This window comes from Pagrus major, chromosome 7 (assembly GCF_040436345.1).
Source record: "Pagrus major chromosome 7, Pma_NU_1.0".
NCBI lineage: Eukaryota > Metazoa > Chordata > Actinopteri > Spariformes > Sparidae > Pagrus > Pagrus major.
The window spans coordinates 21,028,665-21,052,342 of record NC_133221.1 but is presented as its reverse complement, the minus strand read 5'-3'; the positions used below and the strand labels follow the sequence as shown (position 1 = coordinate 21,052,342).

Below are 23,678 nucleotides of genomic sequence, written 5' to 3'. Positions count from 1 at the left end.
GAGCTGTCAAGGCAAAAGCACTTTTCTACTCTCTATGATTCGGTGCTGATTTACATTTTAACACTTACACATATCAAAATGGGTGCTCACATTGTGTCTATCCTGGAATCAGGCTCTTTAGAATACAAATATCACTGAGTTTTTTTTTTTTTCTGTTTGGATCCTTGTTTTCTGACCGTGCTGAACACGGAACACTTGCATTTGACAAATGACTAACTCCAGAGTTAGCTGACTACTGCATTTTTTAAGTCAGGGCACACTTGAAATAAGTGGTTCACCTACAGAAAACAGCAGCTACACCTCCCACAACTTTTTTGCTCTTTTACCCCAGGCAAAGCACATACATGAGGAGGGTGGGTCAACAGTAAAATGTCAACTTAAAGTGTTTTGTTTGAAATGACACCTAAGGGTGTGCAACCTTATATTGCTGATCTCCTGTGAATCTAAAAAGTTACTGCATCTTCTCTAACACAGTTCCTTACTCTTCTTTCTCAGTGTTCTCATCGTTACTATCATGCATCACACCTTTCCATGTACTCCTCCGATCTTTGTCTTCATGAGCTATGTCTCTATTCTCCCACCTTACAACCTTTGTGTTTGGTAATCAGCTAAAAGGAACTGGCAGCCAGCAGTGGCCACTCAGCTCTCGTCCAGATCTGCCAGCTCCGATAGCCACCGTCCCTCTCCGCCATTGCCTCCCCTGCCAATTCACTGCTGCCAGACGCCAGCTCAGATTAGCTGCCCCTGGGCCTTTTTAACAGCCATTTGAAGGGCAGGCAGAAGGTATTACAACCGTTGACCGTTCATACCAGTCGGCTGTTCGCCTCGTGTCAAGACAAGGTGGAATTCAGAAATAGAAAATACATGTCGAGTAGAACCATGGCGCAGTGCAGCACCGGGGTGTAAATCCAAAAACCTAATGAGGTTTAGGTGTTAAATGAAAAATGTGAAATGGTTATTAGAGTGGAAAACAAACACAAGCCAAACACAATGTATTCAGTGAGTATATTGAGAGGTGTTTCATCATTTTGTAAGCGTACTACACTGCAAAGAGTGTATTTGAGTATTTCTTTAAATCTTTTTCATTAGAAGCAACAGCAGCAAAAGAGCACCATGTTTCTTCTGGATGTCTGATCTCCTCGGGGTGAGTCCAGACAGCCTGCAAAGCATGTGTATTTCTGCTTGGATGACCACAGATGAGAGTTGTGACGAAGATGAACTGGTACATTCAGATCGACTTTGGCTCAGTCCCTTATTCACTACAGCAGTAAGGTATAGCGCCCAATTCTCGGCTGAAGTCGCCAACATCTGCCTATTGATCTCATGCTCCATCTTTGCACTGTAGCATCAGATTTGAAAATGCTCATTCCTGTACAAACCGACACAATGTGTAGGGGAGGTCACAATTCAGCGAAGCCAACGACTTCACTGGCAATAAGCAGACTTTGGCAGAGCCCGACGCCTACTGACACAGGTCTCACTCCAGTTATACAAGGACAGTCAGATTAATGGACCGAGTACAAGCACAGACACCCAGTGGGACACACTTTAAAGCCTTGTCCAAATCTTCAAAAACACATGATGAGCAAATTACTTCCCGGATGGCGAGTCAAACGAGTCATTTCGTGGGGGGTGTGATGCTCAAAAGAAAAGCATTGGTTGAACAATGGCCAGAACGTTTTTTGCAGAACATTACGATGTCACAGTGAAGTTGACCTTTGATCTGTCATCACTTCATCAGTTTATCCTATCAGACATTTGTGTAAATGTGTTTTGTAAGTTCACCTTTGACATCTGACTACCAAAATCTAATCATTTCATTCTTGAGACCAAATTTCCTTAAGGCGTTGTTGAGATATGGCGTCAGATATTTATAACAGACAAATTCTCAGGAAGGCAAGCTCTTGGCCAGCTCTGACCATCCACTCTTAAAGGAATTTGTTCTTCTCCATCTGGTTGGAGATGCAGGCTCCCTACGGCAAAGAGTAATAGGTATGTATTTTCTAAGTGAAATGCGCTTAATTTGCTCTAAAATCGTGACTGCACTGTTCAGCAGCCCTTTATAATTGCTATCATTTCAATTAATTGATTCTTTATAATGATCGGTAACATTTTTTTCCTTTCGGTTGTGATTCTGTTGTGATGTCATATGTCCTCTTGCATGATGTGTTTGTGTTGTTACCCAATGAACTGAACTGAACTGGATAATATAGTGGCTGGCTACGGCTTTCACTGACGCATAGGCATACATATTAAAAACTGTGCCTGAGAATGTATGAAGAAAACATGAAATACACTTGAAGTCTATTTTAAATATTTTCCTTTTCATATCTTAGGGATCCTGTTTAGTAAACTACAGCCTAAGTGGCTTTAATTTAACGGAACTTTAAATATATAATGTTACTTTGTAAATTTAATGTAACACCTTTGGATGAATAAAATGTATTATACATGGTATTATATGTATATATATATATATATATATATATATATATATATATATATAAATTATATTTTAATAAAGTACACATTTGTATTTGACGCCACTTGTGTGCTTCAAAATACATTTGGTGTGAGTTCGTGTGCTACTATTACTGGCATATTGAAGGCTTGCTGACCTATCAGACGAAGGTCACTGAATGGACATTTGCGGTTTCTGATCCATTTGCTGAAGAAAAAAACTACTACTTACTACAAAAAAATTTCAGACAGTCTGAGACCTGGCAATTTTGAGTGCATGGATAACACACATCACACACATTCAGCCCTGTAGCGGGCACGCTGCTTGGCAACCATCACTGTGATGGAATGAATGAAAGCAGGTATAGAGTGCTGAACTGACGTGTGCTCTCAGACATATTCTTAGACTTGCATTTCTGGCATGAAAGTTGCTTGAGTATGTGAATAATTCATGGATTAATTGAGCAGCACAGCTTCAGATCTAAATTTAGATTACAATGGAGCATGTGGCAGAGTTAAATGTAACACTTTGGGAGGTCAACTTATTTATATATACCTTGGTGGGGCTACCTGCCTCTGAAAGAAATTCTATAATAAAAGAGAAGAAGAAAACAGCAGGAGGTAAATAATGCTTCCTTTGCTCGAATCAAGTCTTGAAATGTAACTTTTTGACTTTTTGACCTTTGAGTCTCACTTGTCAGTCCACTTTAATGAAGCAGTTAGAAAATGACAAAGACTGCAGATAATCAGACTGCTGCTCTACTCCCTTTGTCAGTTTCAACCTCTCAGTAACCTTTAGCGGAAAGGCCAGAGGAAACACAAGCACACAGAAAACCCCTTTGACTGTTATCGTTGTGTAACAATTTTTGAGATGTCATGAGATCACATGCCTGTGGGTCCACCACTACTTGTCTACGATGATTATGTCTCCTGTAATCTCTCATCTGTATTACCTTTTCTCTTTTTTCTTTAGTTGTATGAGTCTGGTTGGGTTATGTCAATACTGGGCAGGATTTTGATCAAAAAGTGAGCATGACCACTTCCAAATCTTATTCTGAAGCTGACAAGACAAACAAGATCCAGTTATTGCATTCTAGCGTAATTAAATGAGTCACAGTTATAACAAGTCTAACTACAGCCATTGTGTCTGATCATTTCTGAGTAGCTGTTTCTAATGTGTGTAAATTACAGTGGAGAGGCCAGAATATTGTTGCTGGAGGCAATTTAAGTGCCACTCTCCCATTGGCCATAAGAGGGCTGCGGTGGGGGCAGCGGAGTGTCAGCGTTTGGAGAAAAATGAAAGTGCTCAGCAGAGACCACTCCACATGCACCCACACACCTACTCATACACCCTCACAATGTCACTTTCTTTACTGTTCTTTTGTTCGTTTGCCTCTCTCTACTCCCTCCCTATATGACTTTCTCTCGTTCGCTAATCAGAATAGATTTGCAGGCGACACAATGTCTGTATGAGATCTTTCACCTTCTCATCCTCACGGTGCTCTTCACTGCCCTTTCCCCTCTCCTTCTCTGTCTCACCTTCCCTCCTAAGCCTTTTTTTTTTTTTTTTTGGACGCTCTGTTTGTCCTTTTTGCACTGACCTTCCTATTTAAACAAGCCCACAAGCCAAAGCTTCACCCAGCTTAGTTAATGCAAAAGCAGCACCTGTCTCCATAATGATACAGTGCTCACTGCTTACGTTTGTTTCCGCTCTCCTTCCCTGTCTCTCTGTCTCTCTCTTACTGCAGACCTGAGATGAATTTGCTGATAACACAGCCCGAGTTCCCTGTTCTCATTCTGATGAAACTTGTGGTGATATATGTGGCCTTGGCCACTGCAGGGGTTGTTGGTGCGTGCGTATGCGTTCTTCCTGAGTCTGCACATTTACAGCAACCCAGGAAATGACCACAGACCTAACGCACCAGCTGGTTCATGCTGAAGAAAACTGTGCACATACAGCGTGATAACTTGTGCATGAATTAGTCTCAACTCGTAAAGTACAGAATCTTATCTCTTGACTTCCAAATGACACCCAAAGACTACAATTATACGCAACTGTAATTAAATCGTTCAGCATGTTCTGTACTTGATCAATTGGACACCTGCACAAAAAGCTCTCCAGAGGTCAGCAGTGGTAGAAGAGGTTGAGATCTATTACTCAAATAAAAGTAGCAATACCACAATTACAAAGAAACACGCCATTACAAGAAGTAAGTAGTATACACGAAGAAGTACAAGTAATATAATTTCTGAATCAAAATGTCTAAAAAAGACTAGACCTTTGTAATATATTTTATTAAGTTGTGTACTTTATCCCAAATGTTTCCAATAATGTTCAAACACAGAGAAACCGGTACTTTTATTAGAAGTAGAGGTTTCATTTTATTGCCTGTCGTGATCATTTCTGTCAGAGAGTGAGGAAGAAATTGTCAAACAAGACTAAACGAAACTTAAATAAAACTTTAACACATCACGTCGTCTGTGAACATTTCTGCCTGAGTAACATCAAATAGATTTTCATCAGCATTGGTGGTTGTTTTACAATGAAGACAACAATTCCCATGATCAATTGCTACTTACACCTTTTGTTTTGTGTTGATTGAATGACCTTGAGTGGCAGAAATTACATACTGTGCGTTTAAGTAAAAGAACAGAAGTAATTGCAGCTTAAAGTACTTCACAACTCTATAAACTGTTGAGTAGTTAAATCTACAATTCAAAATATGTTTTAGGTTTCAAATCTTGCAATGAAAAGTAACTAATTACTAAGGCTGTTAGATAGATGTGGTGAAAGGCAATACTTAAATGTGTGTAAATTATCATCAAATGGAAATACTCAAATACAAGTACCTCAAAATTGTACTTACGTGCAGGAGTTGAGTAAATGTACTCATTCACATGCAACCACTGCAGACCATTATCACATATGGTATCGGGTTTGTACTAATATACCATTTTAACCCAAAAGCCACAAACACTGTTCCCATTCTTTCAAACAACGACACGTAAACTCTCTCATCTCGACATCGACAGACGCTAATAGGAGAGAAGAGAGAACTGGCAGCCAAACAGACCTCTAAGCAGGACACTCTAATGAGGCAAAGGGCCCCTGGGGGCTCTCTGGGTGACACTAGAGATCCATAGTAGAGCTGGCAGCCTTACAGGATCCAAAATCCATGAGATGTGTTTGTACTGGAGCCATGATAGCTACTTTGATCCTCTCAACAAGACTCCATCTCCTTGAAGGAAGCTTTTGTCATGGGCGAGAACATGGAAACAGACCACAGATAGACTACTGTAACTGTTTCTGTCTGGAGAGCTGATGACGCCGATGTGAGATTCGTCTGACCACCCACTCGGATAAGAGTCTGGAGATAAATGAAGGCTTTCAACTTTATAGACTGCTTTTTGGGATGATTCACGGTGACTGAGCACTAACAGCAGAAAACAGATGAGTATGGAGTGTGATAGTATTCACTGTTTTGTAGCATCATTTTACAGGAGGACCGGAAGGCATGACTGAATTAAATGTTAAGCAATAACAATTCAGACTGTCCTCAGATGAACCATAAAAATGTCTTCAATAGCTGAGAGCCATGAAATATGTACACAGGCAACTACTCAGCTCACTGAGTTAATAGATGTTTTTTTTTCATGAATTTTCATCAGTTTATAATTCACAAAATGTTAGAGTATGGTGCAAGAGGCTTAATGGTACAAAATATATGATTATAATGGTAGAAGTAGAAAGTAGAGTGAACCAAAAACCATGATCGTGTGGGTTTAAATCTGAGAGTTATCAAAGATACACATTTTAAATTACTCCAAAAAAAGAAAAAAATGAAAAATATGTGCCTAAATGTCAGAGATCACTATGTGCACAGTTAAGATGTGGTATATTACCACTGCACGTTGAAACAGGAAGATACAGAGGTGTGCCAGAAGATGAAAAAATCTGTTAATATTGTGACCTAAATGAGGTGAAGAATGACATTCATCTTATTTTATACTGTCCTTTATATCATGATTTACAACAAATATTGTTTAAAAAAGTTTATGTTCCGGATTTAGATTTGATAGTTATTGAGAATGGAGCTCTAATTGAATATCTCTTTGATGATGTTTTTGCATTTTCTGAATATGTCTCCAAAGGATGGGATAGTAGGGGGACAGTGGCACATAATAAATAAATTCCTCTCTTCTGGACTGAAGACTATTGACTTATTAACTGGATCAAATATACAGATTTGGCACTAAGGGAGGCAGATGTTGTTTTTGATTTGTTTTGTTTTACTTTTTTGTTCTTTTTATCTCCGAGTGTTTTCATTTGGGGAAGGTCTACTGACTTGGATGATGTCTCTGTTCAGATGTTGATGTACCGTGCTACTAGATGACGGTGGATTAACATGCCAGAATGTTTGATTGGTTGTAAGTTAACGTGTCAGAATAATTCCATGAGGGATGGGTCATGTAAATGACCAGACACGAAATTAAAATATCCATTATTCATTCATTCATTCATCCATTCGATTCTTACGTAATGTCCCTTTAACAAGAATTCAATGAAATGTGAATTCATTTTAGTAAAATGTAAAAAAAAAAAACTGCTTATGAATTCAATCAAAGTATTGGATTTTTCAGCAATTACTAGCTTTTCAACATGTGTGAATCTTACACGTACTGACACCATGTAAAGTTGTTATGTTCTTCTAACAAATACATTTTATGCATTTCAATGTATACTTAGAGCATTTTCAGCCAGGACCATTATTACTCACTGTATTATTACTGTGCATGCTGCAGTGAGAGCTATAATTTCTGCCCCGCTGCTCCATCCAAGCATTTCAAACTACACCGAAATATCAAAACGTTGGACAATTATTGTTATATTCCTGCTTCAACAGCAATGTGCCTTAGTCTGGGTATTTCAAAAATACTGTGTGTGATGTTTCTCAAACGCAAGACTTGTTGGGCTCATGAGCAGCCGTTCGCAAGAATCATGTGTAATGGATGCCCATTGCTCCCATGACAGGTGCAAGCTGCAGATGCTGAGAAGGGAGAGGAGCAAATGACTGCAGAGATGCTACTATTGGCTCCTCTTGTTCTCACTCCATAATGAAATCCTGGTTCACCGTTGGTTAAAGCCCTTTATCTCAAATTCCAAGCTTTTGTAGATTTCCTCAGGGCAAAAGGTATTTGCAGGAGCAGATGTCTCTGTATAAACTGTATATTGTATATATCTGCTTTGGGCTTTCATGAATGCATATGTATGCCCTGCCTTGCCACAGCATCCTCCCATCGTGGCACTGCAGGAAAAAAATCACCATTTTAAAGTCAAACAGCTTTGGTTCAAGAGAACTGATTAGGTCTTACCTTTGTCCAGGGAGGCGTCGGGAGAGTTGAAGTCCATCAGGCTGCTGATTTCAGTCTTGTAGCAGAGGTCAGTGGCCGGCGGCTTTTGCCTCGGCTGGGAAGATGGATCTGGGAGAAAAACAAATGGCACACAGGGTTAACTTTACAGATAAACAGTGGAATTCATCTTTGTTTGTGGAAATACCAATGGAGCTGAAGCACATGTAGCAAGTTATTTGAAAACAATAAACAATTTGAAATAAATACACAGGAAGGAATCAACCCGTCTGACCTTTTCACATACGTCTCTCACTGATCATGATTGGCTTAACTTGTTTTTCTGTGTGTGGTTTCTGTTTGTAGAAGCATGTAGAAGAGACCTACAAATGGAGAACTAAAATGTATCTCTAAAATTCATAACGACCATAAAGACAGCAAGAACAAAATGAGAAAAAGAGAGAAGAAGCCAAAACTGCGTGAATGAATGATACATTAAAGTCCTCATCAGTCTAAGTTTTCCTCTATGCAAAGAATGCGGGAAGACATTTGGGAAACAAAATGATTAATGCAGCACACACCACACCATCCCTCTCAGTACGCACATAATGAACTTTTACTCCTCACTCCTTACACTGTACTAACTCCACAGTAGCTCACCATTTATCAACATAGCTACTGTCTCTGGGGGAAGCAGGAACACGCCGCTGTAGCGAAAGCATACAAGCTTAAACACATGCAGGCGCACAAACAAAGTCGCTACTTTGAGAGACTGCTGCACATAAATATTAGCATTTTTATGACCGGAGTGTGATTTGATTTCTGGTGAGGTTCAGTGGTTTCTAATATAGTTTTGGCCAGCCTCACTGGTGGCACGCAGAGAATGCATATTGAATGCATTGCTCTGGGTCAGCTCACATAAAACTGCTTGCCAAAATGACTCTGTCACTTCAACATGTGCAGTCTACTTCTGCCGTCTTCCTGGTCCAGCCCACGGACGAATGGAGAGTTTTATTCCAAAGTAAAATGCACAAAAGGTCACTCCAAGTGTTACTGTGCCACTTTTTGAAGAAAAGTAGTCTTTGGTTGGCAAAAAAATGAAAAAATATTAAAGGTTTTAAGATTCTGCTGGCTCACACACACAGTAAAGTTCACATTCCAGCACATTACATCTCTTTCACATTACTTTTCCACCTCTGGTCCTCCTCCTCCTCCGCTTCCTTCTGCCATCAATCCACCACCCACCTACTTCGATGCTGTTAATTGCAGGTTGAATTATTTGCACTAATTGAGCACAGATGTGTCTGTGTGAAGAGCTCGAGGTCTAGGTGTGTGTGTGCTAGCTGTCATTATGGCGAAATTATTCATCACGCTTGTTGAGTTGGACATTATAGGGCAACAAATAACAGCCTGGCTGCCTGTCCCCACCTGAGGTGATTGCTAAGAGGGCTGTTTTTTAAAACTGTGCACAACACTTTGCCACCCATCACCTTGCAAATGTATAATTTTTCCAAACTAGCCCAGAGTGCAGCCTTTGGCACCAGGAACGCAGTTGTCACTTTTTTTTGATTAATGTTAAAATTCACAGCATATACTTATCTGGTAGCTTCAAGCTGCAGCTGCCCAGTAGCCTCATGAAAATGTTTTATCTTCCCTGCATCATGCCCTTGACAGGCTTTCACCAACATTTAGAGACTTACCAAGGGAGAAGGGAAAGAGTTTAGTCAAATAAATGCAAAGGAACAAGTTTGCTTGATGGGGTTGGAGAGGAAGAGCTGTTATGAAGAGGAGCGGGGGAATATGCTGCAGAAAGTGAGCTCAAGTGTGACTTGACATTTTATTTACCGTATATGCAGTGAAGTTAGGTTGAAACTAAATTATTAGGTGAGAACCTTTGAAATGGCAGCAGACAACTCTGCACGCTCCATAAGTCTTCACTTCCTCAGAAACTCAGCTAATTTTAGGTCGGATTTAACTCTGGTATTTTCATCAATTCTGGCTTTTTTCTGCCTCAGGTGAGTCCTCAAGTCTGAAGCGTCTTAATAAAATGCGTAGTGCGGTTCTTGCATCGGATATAAAATTTACATGAATGTGATATTGCAACTGATACAATACCTTACTTGTAACCAATTAGGCTATTGCCCAATAGGAATATGACAGCTCACCTGCATTCTGTCATTGGACTGCTAGACCATCAGTAACTTTCTATGTTAACCTTATGCACAATTTGCATTCGTATTTCTTTACTGTATATGTATATGTGTATACCCATAATAACCCTTTATCTTCAATTTGTAATTTTATAAAATTATATTATTTTTACTATATATCCTCCACAGTATTCATTATCCTTGAACTGTCTGTCATTTACTGGATATGTTATGTTAAATCCTATAATCGTATAGTATTAGCATATAAATAGTATGGCTAGACTGTAACTTCACAGCTGTGTGTTCATTATTTTATTCCTGTTTTCAATTGTATATTCTAGTTTGTTTTTTATTTTTACTCTTACACTCAAGTATCTATTGTATCTATTAGCGTTATCAAAAATATTAAGTAACATCAATACTGAATATTCTATACTGTTTCAATACTCATTTTACACAGTGTCGATACTGATACCTTCTCCCACTCTCCTGACTCTGGTCAGAAGAAAATTAATTAAAATGCTTTTGCTCAACACACAGTACACAAGCCTTGTTGTATTTTTCTTTAAAAAAAAAAAAAAAAATGCTAATCCTCAATGTTATGTTATTTTCCCTGTGGTATTGAACATGGCACTGCATATCAATATTTTTCAAGGTATTGTATCAAAGCAAGAAATTCCAGTATTGTGACAACACTACTGAAGAATCTATCTGATAACAAAGAAAATGTTTATCATGCAATTCTTTATTTTGAGAGAGATTTTCCACTAATGATGGCACCAAACAATGCAAACCAGAGATACACAGAGCCACAGTTGACCCACAATTATAGAGAGATGGATGTTCTTCTACATTGCAGCTGTACTTTATGATTGTGAAATTCTTTTTCAGAGAAACCTTGCAGAACCATGCAGCTTTAAGATACAAGAAGAAACAAATCATTATCACTTGCTCGGCTGCAAACATTTTTTGATGATATCTTTTGCCTGGAACTGTAGATCAATTGGATGTTAGAGGTCAAGAGAGAGAGGCTGCTGTACTTATTATCCTTTCAGCTTTCAGACCTCATAGTGATGTGTGTTTGTGTGCAAGCGCATAGCAATGAAAACAGTATTTTGTGAGCTACATTGAGTTATCAAGCAGGTAATTGTACTCTCAAATGTTTTCTGAGTCACTGTCCATGCCTCTCTGAATCAATGTCCTTTTCAACCAACTCAATATCTGTGTGGTAAGGTCCAAGTGCCTTATTTTGATCTTTTAGTCCATGCAGGATACATAGACAGCCAGTGGGTGGGAGAAAAAGACTGGCTGAGATGTATCAGGGGGTGATATTATAGAAGAGCTGTAGAAACAATCAAAAACACAATCTCTGTTGTTGCTCTCTGCATTTGCTACCTGCCACACTGCACCTTGAATGAGAGCGAAGCTTTCTACAAACCTTTACTTACACTCGTCATATAAATCCCGTTCAGGGTGATTTATCGAGGATTTGAGATAAGAGCATCATTTCCTCTCGCTGTTTCCATCTTCTCTCTGTTCTTTCCTCATTTCCTCTCATGGCAACAGGAATATTATCACACAACGACACAAGCCTACCTATCATCTCGCTGCAAGTGTGGACGCCTGCAACACAGTTTTTTTTTTCAGCTTGGCATAAAATTAGACAATATGTATGCAGAAGTAAAATGATGCATACATTATATATAGTAATTAAAAGAAAAGAGAGAAGTTTGGAAAACAGCAAGTTTGTACGGAAACTTTTTACACATTTAATTAAAAGTTCCTCAATTACAGTAAATAACATCAAAACAAAGCTGTCTGAAGCTCCTGTTAAGCTACAAAGGAAACAGACAGCTTACAGCGTGTAATCTGATGTTCACATCGCTTTCATCAGCTCTGTCCTCAACCGCTTCCTCACATTTAAGTTGTGTTTTTGTTTCTGTGAAAAGGTTTATGTTCACACAATATGAGTGCGAGGCATGGGCTGTAAAACTCTTGCAAGATATATAGCTTTGTTGAGAGAGCAATGAACTGCACTGCAGCAGAGATGGGTTTTTTAAATGCTGATGAGAATTTATCACACTTTATGGCTTGGTTCCATTTTCCTCCCCATCAAACTTCCTCACTTTATCAATAATAAGCAGTTTAACCAGCCAAGCACACAGCTGAGGGAAAAGGTAATTCTGCTGTGATGAAATAAATAATGATTTGGCCCAGAGACTAAGACAACTGTTGTACTGTATGTGGCTTTGTAATGATGTAATTATCCATATCAATGTGCTCCTTGCCAAACAGGGTTTTCTTGCACTGAAAGAACAACTGTCAGACTTGAAACAGCTCCATTCTGGAGTTGCACTTCTTGCGAGAGATTTACTTACGTTCAACTTTCAGAGACTATAAAGCCCACTTTACGCAGCGAGGTAGAGTTTGATCTTCTCCCTCAAAGTTTTCAGTCTCCACACAGCTACCTCTACCACTATTTGTTCGTACAACAAAGTGCAACACCAGGAAAGCCTTTGAGGAGAGACTGTCCGAAAGTGTGCGGCATTATATCCCTATCTGTGCGATTAATTGTGTCAAGACTACAGAAAACATGCTAAAGACACAGTTGTGGGAAAGAGGCATTGAGATGCAGTGTATGACAGCACGACAACAGCCTGTCCGCCCAGTCTTTGACCATACTGAACATGTACACACACTTTTAATTATGGTCACTTTGAAATGTATGTGGTCACCTTTTCCCCCAGTGTTAACACACACTTCTTCACCGACCGTGAAAACTGGTATATATTCTTAGTTTGAATGAGAGAGACAACAGATGTGTCTTCAGTGACCCATCCTGACTGTTTATTCCTATGAGAGTTTGATGCTAACCTTTACAATGTTGCAGTTAAACTTAAATGGAGGACTCAGCCTTTGTCAACACGAGCACCCTGTTGTTCCACTTCTCAGCAGGGATAAAACACAAAATCCTTGTCAGTGAAGGGTGTATCTCCCAAAATAAACTATTCCCTCAAAACAGAGGCCGCTGAGCCTCTTTTGCCTCAGTGAATCTGCGGGAAGATTTAGTTCAAAACTACAGACTGCATTGTGCACTTTTTGCAGACGCTTGCTGGTGGGGATGCAAATATTTAGCAGTCGATCAAAAGATAATCTCTGAAGCTGAGGGAGATATTCAGGCACTAGTTTGACTGTTGTCATTTCTGCTGTTATTGTGAGTCCCACTGAAAATAGGTCTCATTTAATCTATTTCCCAATGCACATTATTATCAACTATGGCATGACTGTACTTTAATGTGCAGAGGATGGAAGTATTACCATATTTATACAGGCCAATATGTTGTTCTCCACAGGGGGAAACTGACAGCAATTTATATGACACAGTGTATTTCTCCATAATGAACACTATGATGATCACTGGTGTGCCCATTATACCAAATCCAGTTAGCTGTTATGGTTCTCAGCTGTTTGCACGGACGCATGCAGACCATCCCTCGTCTCTTTTTCTCTCCGTAAGGCTCTGACAGGTCCGAGCATTCAGGATTACTTCACTCTCAATTGAACACATTAACCAGGCACAATGCTAACAATCTTGATACGTTTACATAGCAGGAAGAGGGATCCCATGCTCTATTAAGAAGCAAAACCTCCAATTTACATCAATTTTCTGCACATTCACGCAGAGTTTAAGTTCACAGGTTTGAGGAGATTATTGTAGCCGTAATTCAAGCGGACACAGCTGTAATGAACTATGGTGATGGTATAAAACTTCCCATACTCCTCTGGCTGAGTGTTCCAACAGTCCTAAAAGGAAAATCGAGAGGAATTACATGCCTCCATGGTTGGACAGTCCTCACTCTTTCTCTGTGTCTCACACTCCTGTCACCACCCATCTCCCTTGAGTCCTCTCTTCTTCCTTAGCTGACTGACTCCACCACTCCAACGTCACCTCTCCTTCTCCCCTCCTCATTTTCCATCCCTTCTCTGTCACCGTCTAATGGGGTTCCCTGAGCTCTTCTCTCGTCTGAGCCTGCCATATTTTATCTGCTGGCACAGCGCAGGAAAAGACGGTGGCTGGAACAAAAGAAGGCTCTAATGAGTAGTGGAGGTGATTAAGGGATGAATAGGCGCTGTTGCTGGAACCTTCACCGAGCGGCCCATGTTCCCCGGCTCGGTCTGCAATCTGCAGATAGGAACTGCCTCTCTTTTCTTACGTCTGCCACCCGCCTTTAATTGCACTGACATTCTGCGGTCCCGAGGCTGCCGGACTTGTGATAAAGCTCGCGTATTCATGCATTAATCAGCAGCAGCCAGGACAGGCCTTTCCCCCCTGCATCACCTGCCTCGAGACCCTGATTCAAGGTGCCCTATAGTTATCCCGCAGATAAATGAAACTAATGGACCTGGGCTGTGATTGTGGGGAGCTAGCACTTAAAGTTTAGCCGCCTACGCTAACCATTTCCCGATCTCAAGACGACCCGTTGTCAATTCATATTGTAATGAAAGACGGCTGAATGTACTACGCGGGCCATTCAAAGGAGGCGTGCAGGCTGGGGATGTTATTAGTTGGTGTAAGGAGAACTCGGAAGAAAATGAGCTACTGCCTGAGAGACTAAACCGAGGAGAAGTGGGCTTTTGTTAGTGCGTGAATGTCATTTTCACAGCACTCGTCGGAGGAATGAACACATCACCAGTGACTGAAAAATAGCCCATTTGCCGTGCTCCATGACAGGCCAGAAACAGGTGCCTGCGAGCACTACAGCTTTAAAATGACCCGAGCATGGCCACTTCAACACCATATTTGTCCCTGGAACCAAAGCACTTTGGGAGATTGAGAGCTGTGTGACAGCTGCCATCAGGAAACTGAATGGTGATGAAAGTTGTGTCCACCGACAACATGCTGCTTTTGGATCTCATTTGTTAGGCTTGTAATCACCCCCACTTTGTTCTCATCTTCAGTGATGAAGCTGTGAGTATGTTCACATTATGTATTCAGAGATAATGAAAGATTATAAGTGGATTTGTTAATGACATGTGACTATTAACTCATAGAAGCCGAGACAGATCTTGTTAATTAACCTGCTAGTCTTTATGTGTGAAGATTGGCAGTGTGGTAGGATGGTGGGAAGTTGTCATGGTGATAAATTAAAGTATGTACATTATGCCTTTTGTCAATTTCACAGATCAAACATAATTACAGCACAGGTTATTGTTGGAAAGTCACATTTGGTAAAAAAATACTTTTTAGCTTGATTGCCTCAAGTTAAATGAGAAGACTGAAACCATCTCATATCTGTTCGTTAAGCCGATGAAATGTATTTACTAAAAGTATTCCTTTACATCTAGAATATTCATTTAGTCAAATTAAACTGTATTAATGATATTCTGACAAAACAGTCTTACAATATTAGCAAAATGCACCCTGGGACTTGGCATTACGCCACATTACGTGTTCTAATAGAAAACAGAGAAACTGTAGATACTTAATAAACTAATTCCAAATTTGCCTTGAGAATGAATATGGAGATATTTGAATAATTAACCCAATGCAATTATGCAAAAAACCTAGAAGGTAATATTGAAAATAAATCCTCTTCAGTGCCTCTCAATTTGTTCAGAATCAATTTAATAAATACCATCTATACCAAATGTGTTTCATGAGGAGCTTTTAACAGCAATTATGACTCAAAGGCAGTGCAAAATTATTCAAGTGTAGTATTCTCCAAAGGACCTTGGGAGGCTGTTGTTTTTCTTTCATATCCCCACGCCTTGGCAAAGCACATTACAAGACGTCTTATATGCATTGTTCGCAGCTTATCTTTTAGTGCTGCTAAGTGTAATATTGTATTATATGATCATCTGCTATCATTTCATAATATTTCATCTGAAAAGCCACTTAGATACCAAAGAGTTTGGGCTGGAAATTTTATATTCTACTTTTGTCACTTTAATGGGTTTCTAATGAGTCTCTTGCATTGGGATTTCTGACAGGAAAGGTTCAGATAAAAAAGAACAACGTAATTAATCAAACTGTTCAGGATCCAGATAAATGGAAGGTAGTTATTCTATTGTCATTATTTGTTGTCTGGTCTGGATTCTTGTGCATTAACATCAATTTTAATGTATCAGCGGTAATGTGCATCCATAGCCCAAACAGAACTGAAAAAGACAAATCAGGTTAAAACATTAACAATAATGATCCTCAGATAAAGGTGCACTTGCTTCTCTTTCTAATTAATATGGGTCAATAGGTGCAGACCCATAGTGCATCACTTCATTTCACAATTTATCCAAAATTTGATTGACAGTCAGCTCAATCCTCCATATTTGCAGCTAAGTGGCAGATTTCAGCACACATCCTTTGGCACCTTTATCATGTTTACATGGCATTTATAAATGCATCATGTGAAACATAAAGGCTGAAATGAAGATGATTATTGTTAGAGTTATATTCGCTATTAGATGATTACAAAATCTTCACATCTTTGCTTACATACGGTATGCTGCTAGTTTTTAGGCTATTTTGTTTTAGAAATACTTAAAGCAACATTATGTAGAAATTGGCGTTTTGTGTGATTTGGCGCCCCCCACAGTTTCTGAGTGCAACACCACTGTCATAAATACAAATCCCAGGTCTGTAACAATTTGTCAGACGTAATGTAGGTGCTAAATACAAACAAAACTCATCACGTCATAACAGTGTTACGTGTTGAAAACTTGTATGTTGAAGTAAACATGTATGTATCGTGTGAACCTACCCTACCACTGAAGTTACATAGTGCAGAAACAAGTGATGGGGGACAGAGTGGCTGAGACAGAGACACCATCCACACTATTACAAGACACTGTACCATCAAAATGATTTTGAAGCTGTTATTTCAAGGTAAAAAAGTGACATAATGTTGCTTTAACAACTATGAAAATAACAATTACTGCTTGTTGTTTGTTTCCCTTCCAAGTAAATCATTCAGGATGGATGACTGAAAAAAATATTCATGGTAATCTGTGAAAGGATTATAAAAATCCCTAGTTGACAATAGCATTATATTCAACAAAGGCAGACAGACGTGCATATCTCCGTGCATTGTCAAGCTGCTGGAGACAACAAGTTGTGACTTTGAAGCTCGGGAACAGTTCACAAAACTAAAATACGATTGGAACATCAAAAATTGTGAAACATGAAAAAGACTTGCACCACTTGCAAGGCTTTCAGTGTTATGCATATTCAAAAAAATAGAGGTCATGCTGTACAGCTCCAGACTGTCAGTAGCAGATGCTTCAATGTAGTAGTCCACAGGCATCTTCTTTAATCATCACTTTTAGCACAGGTAATACACACCAATTTACCTGATCCTGTTGTTTTAGTTTGTTTTCCAAAAATGATTCTCAGAACAATCAGAAAAATGGAAAAAGCAGGCAAGACTGAAGACAAAGGATTTCCACTCATTTCCACAAAAGAAACGCTACCGTGGGTGCAATTCACAGGAAAACTTCAACACAGTTTCATATTGATGATGGGAGGCAATTGTGATCACATAAATCTATACTGAGGCCCAACAAAAGAATATGGGCAGGAACTGCAGGTGTCTGTGTAACTATGTGTGGCGGATTTCATCACTCAGGCAAAGATGCAAACAGGTCATATCATTTCTCTATATGAGCATCCGACTTCGAATCGCCAGCCTGTCGTATTAATGCCAACAAGTCACCAAATGTGGTCCTACGTCAGCCTCTCCTTCAATATGATGAAGAGTGAGGCATATGGAGAATCTGCTCTGAGGCTTCGTGTGCCAGCGATGCAACTGGACAGGCAGAAGGAAGTTAGCAGTAGAAAGACAATAAATGTGAGCAGATACAGTAAGTCAAGTGAGAGCGTGAGAGACAGGAGAAGAAAGGAAGAGGAAGGAAATGAGAGGAACGGAGCGACCCGGGGAGTAATGACCAAGTAGGAGGAAGGTTAAGAGGGAGAGATGGCAGGAAAGACAATATATGAAGACAAAGAGCTTGTTTCCACCTCCTCAATCAAGGAATAATGTAACTGCAGAGTGGGTGTGATGATGGAAAGGGCTCAGCTGCTGAGAGAGAGATCACAAAAGAGACAAATAAAAATAACTGTCACATCTAAGTACGCTGCAGGGGAAAGTAAGAGTCTTTCCACCTGTACGTGTTTGAACTGTAAATTCTCACATATTCATCTTTAATGAGAGAAAACCAGACCTTTATTTACAATATATTAATATGAGTGATGGGCCTTTCTTTCTGTATTTTAGCATATTCTGACAAAAAGCCTCCTTGTTTTCAGGTGTGGTCTTGCTTTAATTTTACTGCTAATGCAAACTCAAGATGTTTACCTGCTGTCTTGGTAAAATCAGAGCAACAACAAATCAGCACCTTTGTTTCTCTGAGTTTGTTTATAATAACTTCCAGGTCGAAAGAACTAGCTTACATACAACTTAATTGTCTTTTTTCATTATGTTATTTCAAAGTGTATACATCTAAATCATGCTTTCATATCTCATTAATGACGACACTTTCACTAGTAGTTTAATTGGAGACCTAATTTACCTGTCGTCCTGCAGGCTTAAGACAATGACAACTTGTGTTTACCCATAACTAGCAGTGGGTTTGAGATGTCGTTGTTGTTCAATGTAGAGAGAAAAGCGCAGCAGAAACATCAGATAGGTCGGACCACCACAGTTATAGTAAACTAGATACCGCTTCACGATTTTGACGTGCATCTGCGCAGGCTCCATATTGGGGAGGTCAAGATCCTCGGATAAACAAATACAATGTGTATTGAGAGATTTCACCACAAAATCACTAACCACTAATCAAAGTAGCCACTGTCATATTACATTTCAGTTAATAACAACTGACAGATTTTGACCTCCCCAATAAGGCACCCTCACAGTCGCATTGTGGCGACATAGAGCAGCAGTGAATGAGGTACCCAAGTTTCTATACCTATCTCTTTACCCTCATCCATCTACTTCTACTTCCATCCACTTCTGATAGGCTTTTACTGTGAAAGGTACGTAGAAAGTGTACAATGAATTAAGTAGTATCACAGTACAGCTGATTGATTTGGATTTCTGTAAAAAGAGAGAGCGAGAGAGAGAGAGAGAGAGAGAGAGAGAGAGAGAAGCCAATGAGTCATGAGAGTCATGCCAATAAAGCCCCTTTGAATTTGAATTGAATTGAAAAATTGAGAAGAGGAGGCTTGACCTTTTAGTTGAGGATTTATGAGATATAAACAGTGAGTGCACATACCAGGGTATCAGACACTTAAATTCACTGCTTTAAAGACCTTTTCAAGATAATTTTTGGACAAATCAATTTTCTTGTTTAAGCTTTGCAGGTACGTATAAAGGTAAGTTGTATTCATGAGGTTATTGAAGTGAGACAACTAATTTTTAAGTGTAAAGTAAAAAGACAGTATTCGATTCTGTGGTAGGTATAAAGGTTTGAGACATCAGAAATGTAGACTTCCACACAGAGGAGCTTGACTCATTTTCAAAAGACTATTTAATTATTTTAAGGCCTAATATTTAGAATTTTTTTAATTTAAGGCATTTGACGAATTGTTAAGGACCTGTAGACACCCTGTATGCGTATACTTGTGAGCTGATCCGAGGAAATATCTTAGCTCTAAAGGCAACTCGGTGGTTCTCAATTCTGCAGCAAGGAGAAAAAGACACACACACACACAAGCTTTTTCCCATTATGATATAAAGCACCAACTCCTCTTCAATTCATCCCAGGCAGTAACAACTCCTCTATCCCTCTCTGATGAGAGCCCATCAGCTGAGGCTCTTCTCCGTTCCACTTTCTCCCTTCACTCTCAAACTCACTAACACCTGACAAATACCCATCTCTGTTTCCTCACTTTCTCTTTCATCCGCTGACTGTAGATCATTTCTCTCACACCCTCGTCTTCTTCAAAAAGGACCCCTGCTTCTGCCTCCAAATCTCAGCTCATTCCCTGTCTCCCTGTCTGTCTCAGCTTCCTCTCACCTTCTGCACATTCAGCCTTTTCTGACTTCATCCTACTTTCTCGTCCATTTTTATCCCCCCCTCGCTCTCCGTGTCTGTTCGCTCTTTCTTCTGTTCTTCCCCTCACCAGCTCTCTGCATTTGTCTTTTTAAACTGCAAGACAGCATAATGGGAACATTTGGAGCAGAGGCTTTTAGAAAGTTATTTCCTTCATGTATATTTTCTTCCTCTGGCTCTCTAACATGCCCATGCGTGTACACAAACTGTGTTTCAGTCTGTTTATCTCCAACCTTTAACGCTCCGTCTCAGGCAATTTTGGGGAAATGAGGTGAGCATCAAAAGCCAATATTGAGTGATGACAGTTAACTACTATACAGGCACAATAACAACACTGCCCCAATATGTGAACAAGACAGGGACAGACAAGCTGGCAAATTGATGGATTCTGTAATGTGCATGCCTTTTGTTTATCGTGTTCATGGTTATCTGCAGGTGGGGGGGTGCTCTGTGGAAAATGTGAACCAATGCAGACTTTGCAGACACCGGAGAATCTTCTATGGCTTTCTGACATTGTTGCTATTGACAACAGCTACTGTACTGTAGCTACATAGTGTGTCCATTAACTGGCCTTAATCTCTGAAGTGATTCGTGTCTGTAGAAATGCATTGTAGCTAATGTAAAAGGAGGCAAAGTAGGTCTGAACTTTTAGAAATTGTTAAGTGGCATCAAAACTTAAATTTCAAAACCAGTTCTCCTACTATAGTTATACTGTTTGTTTTTTTATCATCATCTAAGTGACTAAAATCCAAAGGTTTAAGGTATTTAGACTAGACTAGACTTAAATTTGAATTGTGCATACAAATCTGGCTCACAGTAAAATGTTGTGCTTACTACTTATGTCCAACATTTATAAAATACATCTACTACTACAAGACCTGAAAGCATTTTAGTTCATTCTTTGTGGTCACAATTTACTCAGATGTGACATTTACTTGCATCTCTTTTTTGTATCAACTCATCCTGCTTCATGTTGGTTTACACGTCAACAAGCAACAGTGAGCACAACAGCTGAGCCAAAGTTTATGGTTGTTCTGTGTCCTCGCTCGTATTTCCACTGAACAGGTAAAACACAGTCTGTTTAAATCAAAGCATCACTGATACACATGTCAAATATAAATCAGCGTGTTACTGCTGTTGTTCGTTAGATGGTAGGATGATCTTCAGTGTCTCAGTCTGGGAGATGATCTGATTATCAAACTACGGAAGATTTCGCCCTTGAAAATGACCTCCAGCTGTAGCCAGTCACATTTTGACATTTTGTGTAATTCAACCTCCAGTGTTGTGTTTTAATTAGCTGGATGTTTTGGCCTTTTGACTTGATAAAATTGAATAAAATATACTTTAATCTGAGCCAGTATTTCTGTTAAAATTAAAATGAACTAACTTTGTGTATCCCACATCATGGTGATGTCTATAGATCTTTACTGTCCCGCCGGTTCAGTGCATTCAGTTTATATTTGGATTGGACTGGAGGTGGAGGACACCAGGAGAGGGCAGTGAAAACTGGGGAACTCCCAGGAAAACTGGGCTGGCAGTGTCTTCTTCTCCTCACTGATGTGGCTGAGTCTTTGGCAGGAGGATTTGATGCCATATTGAAGACATTAAACTGCCTGCTGTGTAATTTCTCTCAAAGTGGGGAGTCTGGACTGGAGCATGCAGTTCGACATTAAACTGGTAATTGTGCAACAGGGAGTTTTAAACTGGGCTAAACCCTGCATCGGTTTGAGTGATGGTTCAAGTATTATGCACAATGCATTTGTGTTCCCAACCTTCAATTTGCTTATTGTTTGTTTAAGTCAACGGGTGTTATTGTTATTCCAATGTCGTTCAATTTCCTGTAGTAATGTTTGAGCAGTTGATCATTAAAGGTCACAGGTAAGAGGTCACAGAGCAGTGTCCCTGGTCGGGGTTTACTGTTTTTGTGAACTTGTTCAGTTCAATGCTGCTTGTGGGCATGCAACAGTGAACTGCAAAAAAAGTTGGAATGAAAAAGGTAAACGAATGAAACTGAGGCATCGAACAGCTCAAACAAGAATAAGACTTGGCTCGGAATGAGAAATGATCAACAGGGATTTGGGGGGATTCATCCTCGCTGTGAGCGATGCATTTTGTCAATACACAGAACAGCGGTATGCACTCATGAATTGGATTTCTCTTCCCAATTAGAGGCAACACAGAAGTCTGTCCATTCAGGGATTATTATGCGCACGTGTGTCTGCGCTGATGTGTGTGGCACGTGCGCGGTGTGATAGATGTGCCGCAGCGTTGCCCGGAAGCAGCAACAAATGTTCCCAATTATAAGACAACATGTGAGAACTGAGGAGGAGCAGATGAGAAGATGAGAGAGATAGAGTAAAGCCAGAGGGAAGTATGTAAGGCCAAACATGTGTGTTTATGTAAGTATATGTATCCGTGGTGGTTTTGCTTTGATGATTGTGTATTCTGAGGTGTTAATTTTAATCATTAATACTTATGTGTTCACCTGAGAAACCACACTGTACAAGTGTGAGTGATTCTGTGTTGTTGTTTTTCAGAGTGATAATTTTGTGCTTTTACTGTATGTGGTATTATGTAGTGTAAAACGTTCTTACTTTACTCTGTTAGTACTTTACTCTGTTAGTGTAAGTACTTTGTTTATTTATTGTAACCTTGTGTTGCCACATTAGACTACAGTTCACTGTTTAATGCTTCACTCTCACTCCTGCTGTGTGTTTAGCTCCGTTAGCTGTTAGCTCTTTTAGCCAAACACACCACAGGACTCTGCTGCCCACCGCCTGCTAACAACTAGCTTACAACAGCTAACTAGCTCTCCTTCAGCCAACTTAAACACAGATTTGGTGATCACAATGTAACATGATCAGGGAAAAAATAGGGTGCATCCCAGTTGACAGTGACTTTACTGCATCCTTTTGGATTTTAACGCGCCGTAGTTTAAGCAGGTCTTGAGCATAAGTAGCCAGCAAGTGATAGTAATAATACAGCAACATCATAACAAGACAAACTTGGTTGTAGTCGCGGCTCAGTTCAGTAGGTCATTTGCTAAGCGATAATTATACATACAAAAAAAATTCTATTTCTCTGATCTGTGTTTGTCCCAAACATCCCCGGGACACGACAACTTTCGACTGACTTTTAAGTTTTATAACTGAGTTGGAAAAGCAATGTAAAGATCATAAATGTCAGTGCTCCAATCACAAATATCTCTGCATGGACAAAATCAATTAGTGAAACCATGTCAGACTGTATAAACACAGCGTTACGGCAGAATTACAACATTGTCCTGCTTAAAAGGATTTACTTGACATGGTTGTTTTGTTGGTTTTAACAAATAAAATTTTCATAAAATGTGAAGATAACATTACTCTTTTTTTTTACATGTTTGGATTCATTTTGCCTCAAGCTTCTTTCCTGCAAACACTGGCGGAAATATGGTAAAAGTGTTTACACAATCAAATTCAAGATTGCACAGCACTGACAAGAAAAAAAAAAGGCCATCTTGGGAACATAGATAGATTTCTTTGTCAAGATGCACATCAAATTGGTCTCAGAATGAAGGAGGCACACTCTTCCTCCAGAGGAAGGAAAGCTGTGCCGATACAACAAATCAAACAGGTTACCGAAGGACCATGAAGCCTACGGAGCATGACGGTGCCCAGCGCTACACTA

General features: G+C 39.7%; 1 protein-coding gene across 3 annotated transcripts in view; it reads right to left on the bottom strand.

The window, feature by feature from the left end:
* Nucleotides 1-23,678, bottom strand: part of LOC140999461 (kazrin-like) — a 154,517-nt gene that overhangs the window by 41,057 nt on the left and 89,782 nt on the right. For all 3 annotated transcript variants that reach the window (XM_073469853.1, XM_073469854.1, XM_073469852.1), the window contains exon 3: nucleotides 7,834-7,941. In XM_073469853.1, coding sequence (XP_073325954.1) covers nucleotides 7,834-7,941 — 108 coding nt within the window. The remainder of the gene's footprint in view (nucleotides 1-7,833; nucleotides 7,942-23,678) is intronic.